General features: G+C 43.6%; 1 protein-coding gene across 1 annotated transcript; it reads left to right on the top strand.

The window, feature by feature from the left end:
- Positions 1 to 508: 508 nt before the first annotated feature.
- LRRC58 (leucine rich repeat containing 58) lies at positions 509 to 3,869 on the top strand (the record flags this gene model as incomplete). Its single annotated transcript, XM_008946585.1, has 3 exons — positions 509 to 637; positions 1,949 to 2,226; positions 3,661 to 3,869. Coding segments are annotated over 3 exons (616 nt in total), but the record flags the coding sequence as incomplete, so codon positions are not given.
- Positions 3,870 to 8,833: the final 4,964 nt, after the last annotated feature.

Raw genomic sequence — 8,833 nt, 5'->3', positions numbered from 1 at the left:
CTTGGAGCCAGGTGGGACCAGCCGCCCCCAACTCCTGCTGACAGGTTCCAGTTAGTCACTGACGCTATAAAGGGCAACTAGTGCTTGTGCAGGGCCAGGATTTTCAAAGAGAGCCACTGTGCTCTCACTTTGCTCCTGCAGAAACTGAGAACTCCTGCGTCAGTGCTGCAGACCCTGTGTGCTCAGGCTGCTCGTCCTTGGAAGTGAGAGCAGGGGCTTTGCATGTGGGGTTGGTGTAGGAATAGAAGTTGTCTGTTGCCTACCTGCAGGTAGAAGGGTGACTGTGGGAGGCTGGAGGTAAAACTCAACAGTATCTGTTGTGAAGCAGCAGCTCTGTTGTAATTTTGATGTGCAACTCAGCTTTTTTTTTTCCCCTCAGCAAATCATCTCATACATAGTCATCTGTAAGCTTTCTTTAAGAAATGCAGGGGATGGGGAGACCTAATGTTAAATGAAACTGTAAATGAGGTTAGTGAAATAATGCAGTGTTATCTCTTTTCTTTTTCAGTTTAGAGTTTTTATACCTTGGAGGGAATTTCATTACTTCAATTCCACCTGAATTAGCAAACCTGCCTTCTCTAAGCTACCTAGTTCTGTGTGACAACAAGATCCAGAGCATTCCACCTCAGCTGGCACAGTGAGTATTTACTGTCATCAGTCACCAGCTGTAATTAACTCTTTGAACTTTTTCTTCTGCATGTATGGATAAAAGGACCTGGGAGGACCTATTTGTCCTTTAGCTTGTTCATGTGACTAGGCTTGAACAAGGTCTTTAGCGTGGTGCACTACAGGCAGACCATAAATGTATAATATAGAGATCTCAAAGGGTTATGGAAACAAAGTCACCATGTATACACTTTAAGGTGAATGAATGGATTTGTACAGGGAGCTCTGAGAAGTACCTGGGCAACTCAGAAAACATAAACTGCTATGCTACCATATTCTTAGCAATGAGTGCTTGGACTGTTTTGTCTTTCATCCAGAGGTTTTTTGTGTGTGCTTTTCTGTTGTACCAGTCCCTGTGTTCCCTGGGCATTTCTTACTCTAGGATCTCAGAGTATCTTAGTGTTTGTTAAATCCTGCAACACAGCTCTAGAGTATAAGTTATTGCTCTATCTTTTTCATAATGGGGAAAGAGAACACTGCAAACTCTGTAGGGGTAGCCTAAAATGGGAGATGAGGAATTTGGTGTGTAGCTGTAACCCCAAAAGCAGTTGAATGGCAGCATGGAGTTTTCTGAGCTGAGATTTGATGGTGTAGTGGGACTACTCTTGATGTACAGTGCCTAGTTGTCTTGTAACTTGTACTGGTTTGAGAGCAGTCCTGGACACTGTGTTGGAATGTTGCTTTGTGCTTCCTGACAGAGAGCGCCTCCTCCAAAAGCCAAAAACCTGCTTGTCCCCTGTGCTGGTGCTAGCCTGGCCTGACCTTGCCTGGCCTGGCGTTTGAGATCTGGTAGTATCACAGGCAGCATGAGGTGATGCAGCTGCAGGCAATGTGAACGTGGGCTTTTCCAGGGCTGGCTGCCTGCCAGCAGTCATCTTTAATGCATGAGTGACAGCAGGTGACTTGTTCAAAGTGTTGCATGGAACCGTTCTTGGTGCATGCACTGGGTACAAGGAGACATAGCCTCCCCTGAAAGTGCTCAGTTTGTACACTCCTGTTCTGTGCTGCCTTCCTTGGGGTGTGGGAAGAACACCGAGGGGGACAGCAGCGTATTTGAGACTCTGTGTTCTTAACAGTCATTCCTGAGCTGAGCCAAGCTTTCTAGGGCATTGTGTGTGCTGGAGTAACAGCAGCTCTTCTAGCATGAATTTATGCTTTAAAAGGAAGAAAAGCCAAAGAAAAATAAATTGGTGGGAGAGGGGAGAGTAATGAGGTCTGTGTAATGCAGTTGCAGAATGATTTTCTCTGTGCATCTTGACTGAGTTTCCATCTCCACCCTCAGGCTGCACTCCCTACGTTCCCTGAGCCTGCACAATAACCTGCTGACTTACCTTCCTCGAGAGATCCTTAACTTGGTTCACCTGGAAGAGCTGAGCTTGCGAGGGAACCCGCTGGTGGTGCGGTTTGTCCGTGACCTGACCTACAACCCCCCGAGCCTGCAGGAGCTGGCCGGGCGCACGATTAAAACGCGCAACGTTCCCTACGCGCCCAGCGACCTCCCGGAGAACCTCCTCCGGTACCTCAGCTTGGCCAGCAACTGTCCCAATCCCAAATGCGGGGGTAAGTTCACACGCACTTCTTCCTGCTTTTACCCAGGGGCTTTCTCTCTCCCTCTGACTTGCTGTGGCTCTAGTAACTCAAGTCAGCTTAAATGTGATGTTGCATCCAAATTCGGGGTGTATTTCATTGGCTCCAGGTCTCCTGCAAGCTTGCCTTTGAGGAACCTTGTTCACTTAGGAACGGTGTAGGAAAGTTGTAGTGCTGGTTAACTGTATTTGCATGGGAACATAAGACAGTTCTTGTGTTGAAGTCTTTGCAGCACATCACTATGCTTGTATGGGCTGAAATTTTCAATCTGTCTGCCCTGAAATAGCTCAGATTACACAACGGACAGGAGAACTTTTACATACGCTCTTGCTGAGCAGCGAGCTCCTGGAGGGAAAAGAGGAGAGACTCTGTAGTGCCTGGCAGTGACCAAGAGCAACTTGTTTCCCTCTTGCTTGGGACTACTAGCATGTTGTTCCTGGAAGGAGAGGACTTCATAGAAAAGCCTGAAATGCTTGGACTTAATTTAGCTTAATGCTTAATCTTTATCCAGAGTAAATGATCTGTGCATTTAGCCTTTAGAAGATTAAGGGAAAAAAATCATTAATTACGATCCGCCCTGCAGTCATAACACAGGCTGTTATCTTATCTCCTTACAGGACAGTATCAAAGAATGCTCTGTAAGCAAAGACAGAAGGGCTGGAACTTGTGCTGGAAGGGAAAGAAATGTTTCCTGTTTTTAGAGTTTTGCACAACCGGGGATTGGTTTTGCTCATTTTCACTCTTCCTTATGAGCTAGAACAGTTGCTCTAGCACTGTAAGAGAAATGCTTCCTCCAGAGCAGCTAGGACTTAAAATGCTGCTGGAAACTTCTGAAAAATGTCAGTGTCTAAAATCACTTGCTGTGACAGGAAGGGAGCTCTAAGTGTGTGTTACAGCAATGCTGTTGCCATGGAAAGTAGCACCCAAACTCAGCACAGGGACTTCACTCAAGCAGAAGAAAAGTACAGCTATGACGGTCTGTTTGTGAACGCGTTTTTGCTAGCTGGTAGAAGAGGTTTTATGAATTTGAAAATAGAGAGGATGAATTAATTTGTCATTTAGGAGGTTTGCAAATTCCCAGTTTGAGATTTCTCCTTAATGGTTAGAAGAAATTGCAAAATTCTGTGGAATTTGCAGCTGTCCTGTGTCTTTTCGTGTAGAGCGTGGCGTTCTGAATCACCTACCAAATACAGTGTTAAGGAATTAAGTGTGTTTTTACTGTGAATAGAAATGTCATATATCCATAGGTATCCTGGTGGCTTTTCTTCCTCCAGCATCACTGTGTCCAACAATGTATCAATTAAATCCTAATTGGAGGTGTTGGCACCAGCCACGACAACCTTGCCGAGCTTAGGGCTTGCTCGGCGCGGCGTCTCACGCACTGTAACGCTCCCTCTGCCCTCACAGGTGTCTACTTCGACAGCTGCGTCAGACAGATCAAGTTCGTTGACTTCTGTGGGAAGTACCGCCTCCCGCTGATGCACTACCTGTGCTCCCCAGAGTGCTCCTCTCCCTGCAGCTCTGCCTCCCAGAGCTCCACTTCCCAGAGCGAGTCCGACTCCGAGGACGAGGCCAGCGTCGCCGCGCGCAGGATGCAGAAAGTCCTCCTGGGATAACGGGGAGCGAGGGGGCAACGCAGGGAGGAAAAGGGGTTTGAAAAGCAAGACCAGAACAGCGAAGCACGAGCCTCTGGCCTGCAGGGCTCGCGAGAAACTGTCCTAAAGCCCACGTAGGGGGCAGAACATCTTAGCAAGCCTAGACTTGCTCGGTGCAGGGCTGCTTAGGAGAACTAACTCAGTGGCATACTGCCTGTAGGGTGCCTGGGGTTGTTAGAAACATCTCCTGTCTGGGAGACACCCTCCCCTCCCTTGTATGGGCTGGGGAGGGGGATTTGCTCTCACTGGCGGATTTGGAAAGGTTTTAATATGTGACACTTCACTGGACTTCAGTTGTCCTGCAGAGCAGAGGAGGCTGTCCATGTCTTTTAATGCTGTAGTAAATCAGAAACAGGCTAATGATGCCATGTGAGTACGTCTGGACCCCAGTGTTTTATATAGCATTTTGATTCTTTGCTCTCTCCTTTGATTTCAGTTACAGATCGTACACTAAAAGCTGGGAGCTGAGTTGGTTTTTGTTACGTTGTTCAGGAGCAGATTTTTTCCAAACTCTGGTTATTCTTCCTTTGCCTAGAGGCATAGGGTCTCTGTGCTGTTGCAGATGTCACGGCCATCGTAGAAGAGAGCCACCTTTTTTCCCTCCCTTGTTATACCAAGCTGCTCTTAGTGTTTCCTCCTAACCGTATTTGTTGTTTTTCTTCCCTTTGCCTCTTCCCATTACACTTGGAGTGTTGCTGTCTTTATGGTGCCTTCAGAAAAGAGACAAGTTGTTCTACTGAGACGTGGTATTCCTTCAGATTTGTGGCCGTACATGCCTGTGCAAGGGACCAAACACGATGCTCTGTATCATGTTTTTGAGTCTCAGCTTACTGGAGCAAATCTGCTTTTATATCTGTGAATTGCAGAGAAGGTCTTGAGTGACACTTCTTGTTTCTAAACAACCATGTCCCCCTGCTGCAGCCAGCTCTGCTGTGTTTGGTAAAGAGTTATATTCCACTTCTAAGGTCATCCACTTGAAGTAGGCAGCAGCTTAATGAATTGAAGTACTGAGAGAAGTGCCTTTGAGAATTTTTTTTTTTCCTTATTCATAACAGGAAAAGCTGTTAGGGAGGCTGAGGTGAGTTGTCTGAGCATCTTGCATGAGGTTGTTTTGAAACCTCTTCCTTATTTATTTGTTTGCATTTGCTCTTGTTATAATAGCTTTGGCAGTCTGTTGGATTGTTCAGGTAACACACTTGGTTATCTTAAACTGTGTTTAAAAGAAAGCTGCACGAAACAGCTAAGAATTTTTAAGTATTAATAAATAGCTTATAAAAATTAATATTATGGATTGACAGGTATCTATAAATCTAATATATGGGGCTGTCGTGTGTTTTGTTCAGTAAGAGCTGCCCTGTCATTAATATTTCATGGCAGAGAGTCTTTTTGATGCAGTTTCAGACAGAGCAAATCCAACTGTGCCTTTGAATGCATGAGCAGAGCAAATATGTTGCGTTAAGAAGCTAAATGAACAAGAAAAACTTTTAAGCCACTTTGGTCCTAAGTGGGAAATTAAAAACCCGTGCTCCTCTCCTGCATGAACGTTTGAATATCTTGTGGCAGCTCTGTGCTAATGGTCCTGTTTAATTATGTTTGACACTTTATATTTTAAAGCACTTTGATAATTCTACTTTAACTTTAGTGATTTTTTTTTTTTTTTAAATTAGACTACAATTTTTCCTTTAATGTGACCTGAAGAACAAGGTCTGTGAAACTTTACACATTCCAGTCTGTCTCAAAATTCAGGTTGAACTTCTTGCCTTGCATTTCCTTGACAGCGCTGCTCATTTCCCAGGTTTCCTTTGGAGATAACTGGAATTTGAAAGAAATGATTTGGTTGTAAAGTAGCACCTCATCCGTTATTAATCATTGCAGCTTAGTCCGACGATTCCTCACACGCACAAGGAAGTAAATTGCACGTGTGCTCTGTGCCTTTCCAAATATTTTGTTGAAGTATATTTTTAAAATAAAATAACAAAATAAGGTTATTTTTAAGACACAATAAGGTATATGTGCAAAGCAGCTGGACATCACTTTAGCATATAGTGTGAAGTTTGCTTGGGAAGAAGAACCTACAGATTTTGAGAGCAACTGACTGCATGCAGTTAGTTAAATTTGGATCAGTGAGTGGCCTGTGTTTTGTTTTTCATCTCCTCTTCCAGATGCTTTTTCCTGTCCCAGGTGAATACCATCAGACCAATGCTGGAGGACAGTAAACTGGTTGCAGAGCCACAATTTCAAATTGGCTGCTCGTGTCACAGCAGTGAGCAGCTGAATGATCTAGAGCTTGGCTTTTCTGCCAGTGAAAGTGAGCCACACAAGTTGAGATCTCAAGATCTGAGCTCAGGGCCATGAGGTACCACCTTCCTTCCTTCTTTTTAGCAGCAGCTGTCTTAAAGTCAGGCATTTTTTCCACTTCACAAATTTAGATTTCACCAGAGTTCTTGTTTGCACATTAGCACCTCTGTATGTGATGGGTTAAGACCAGTGGTGGTGCTAATTTAGCTCAGTCCTTAACTGCATTTTCTTTCCTAAATGAAACAGGCATCTTGTTTCTGCCCTGATTTTAGCAGAGCTAATAGGCAAATTTTTTTTCATAGCTTCTTCACTCTGGTCAGGTCAAAACTTGACAGCTTATGCAGCTGATATCTCTATGCATTTCTAGATTTGATAAAGTGTCTTGACTCTTAAAATTTTATATATGTTCCTGAGTATAGCTACAAAGTTTTCATTTTGCTGCTGGACTTTAAAGTGCAATTCAAGTAAGTAACAATTTAAAACAATCAAGGACTTGTAAGAAAAACAAATGGTTGATTGGTAGGTTGGTTTGTTTGGTTTTTTTTCCCCCCTTTTGGAAGTGGATTTGAGAAGACAAGGGCTGCAGGTTTGTACCCTAGTGCCTAACATACTGAGCCCCCAGGAGTCAAGTTTTCCAGCAATTGTCAGCCCCCAAAGACTGGAAAATGCACTGGGCAATGAAATAGGAAAGACACAACTTGAGAGTAGACTGATGGATGGCAGGGCTAATTCCTACTGTCCCCTTGGTGTTTTGCCACCGTTGTAGCTCCTTTTGTCGGTTCTGAATAGTGGATTTCAGTGCCTACAGATGTGTCTCCGAGTGAAGTGCTCAGTGTTTAGGTATCAGTCCCCTTGTTGCTACAGCAGCCCAGCACGTCCAGCTTTTGAAACTGTTGTGAAGTTGAGACACAAGGGTGTGAAGCAAAGCTGCTCCTTGTTGCTTCCCCGCGGGGCCTGGGACGCTGCTGGTGTTCACCCTCTGCCAAGGGCAGCGTTCCTGAACGTAGGCACTTCACGTGAGCAGGGGGTCGTGTTAGGAAGAAGCAAAATACCCATTTGACTGGAAGCAACTTAGACAGTTGCCAATTCTTTTGTATTTCTCTTTCTTTAATAAGAGGTGAGACTTGAGGAAGTCAGTAATGAATATTTAAACGTCCTCTGAAGTGGCCAGATGCAGTTTTTCATCAGCTTCTGTCCTGGTCATTTTAAGTCTTTGAAACCTTGTGTTGAATTATAATGGGAGTTGGGGGGAGGGAGGGGAAAACTAGCTCCTTTTTGTTCCTTATTCTTGTTGGCAATAATGAATGGAAGGAATTTAATCCAATGAAAGTAATGAAACTTAATCCCTGCGATGTGTCTTTGTTACCCAGTTCAAAGAACTATTTTAATGCATCTTATTCACACCATGCTCTCCCTCCCCAGCTGAAGATTCTTCAGATAGACTTACTTCAGAATGCACACTAATACAGCAGTAACTCTATCTTGGAAATCTTTCTGTTGATTATTTTATTTGCCTGCCCAGCTAGAGGATTGATCTTTTACTGACCTGAACATAAAGGGCAGAAAGGGTTCTCATCCAGCCCTCTTTTTGTATTTTATCATGAGCATTTGTTTTAGGAAGTCTTGAAGTGCCTTATGTTTTTAAAAGTCTATTTTGCTAGAAATGTATGAATGTAGAATATCTCTATCAGTATTTCTTTATGAGCTGTAAAACAAATTGCAAACACTAAACCAAAAATTGTATTGCTACAGTTCTCTGTCTCTTATTTGCCAACATCTCAATTCTAGTATTGCTGCTGACAAGAACCCTTGCAGAACTGCAAATGTTAAAAATGGGGCTTTACATGGGTGGAGAACAGAGGAGATGTGACCTGTGCTCTGTAAAACCAAGAGCAGCTGGGACTTCCAAAGGGGCTGTTGAAACACTTGGCTTTTGGGGCCCACCTGTGACGGGCCAGTGTGTGTTACAAACCAGACTGGTTTACTCCCAGTGGGGTGTTGTAAAATTCGCTCCACAGTTTAAAGGTGGAAGTAACTCATGGGCAAGATAAATGTACAACCAAGAGAAGGCAGTGTCACAGTGGAGTTTTCCAGCAATGTGAAACGACACTTCTAAACTTCTTGAATTGTTTCACTCTTAATATGCTAACCCTGAAACCTGCAAATGACTTTCTGAATGTTAATTTTCTGATCATGTGAACTGGTTAATGTGTTTCCATTTCTTTTTGTAATCCTATGTATCCTGAAGAGTTTTTGTGATCTATTGCCAAAATGTTTCAGATCCTGCTGTGCAATTACCAGTTGTCAGTGCAGAAATGTGGCGTATTGGAAAATGGCACGGTGGGAAACAAGAATTATTTGATGTTAACTTCAACAAGAACTGTTTTCAGAGATGCTTCCACTTCTTATGTAATGAAAAACCTCTCAAATTATGCACCAGACCCATTTCATACAGCATAAAATACTGAGGAATGCAGTGGTCTTGCCTGTAATAGCTAGGCTTAGAGAATCCTTGCCTCTTTTTAACTAATATAAAGATACCCTTTGTCTGTGTCTTCTTAATACCTTTCTTGTATCTGGAAAAAAAATCATAGAAATGCTGGTTCAAAGGAACCTCTAGTGGTCTC

This window comes from Merops nubicus, unplaced genomic scaffold, assembly GCF_000691845.1.
Source record: "Merops nubicus isolate BGI_N331 unplaced genomic scaffold, ASM69184v1 scaffold28308, whole genome shotgun sequence".
Taxonomy (NCBI): Eukaryota; Metazoa; Chordata; class Aves; order Coraciiformes; family Meropidae; genus Merops; species Merops nubicus.
Note: the sequence above shows the minus strand (reverse complement) of the source record. Positions and strands in the feature narration are given on the sequence as shown.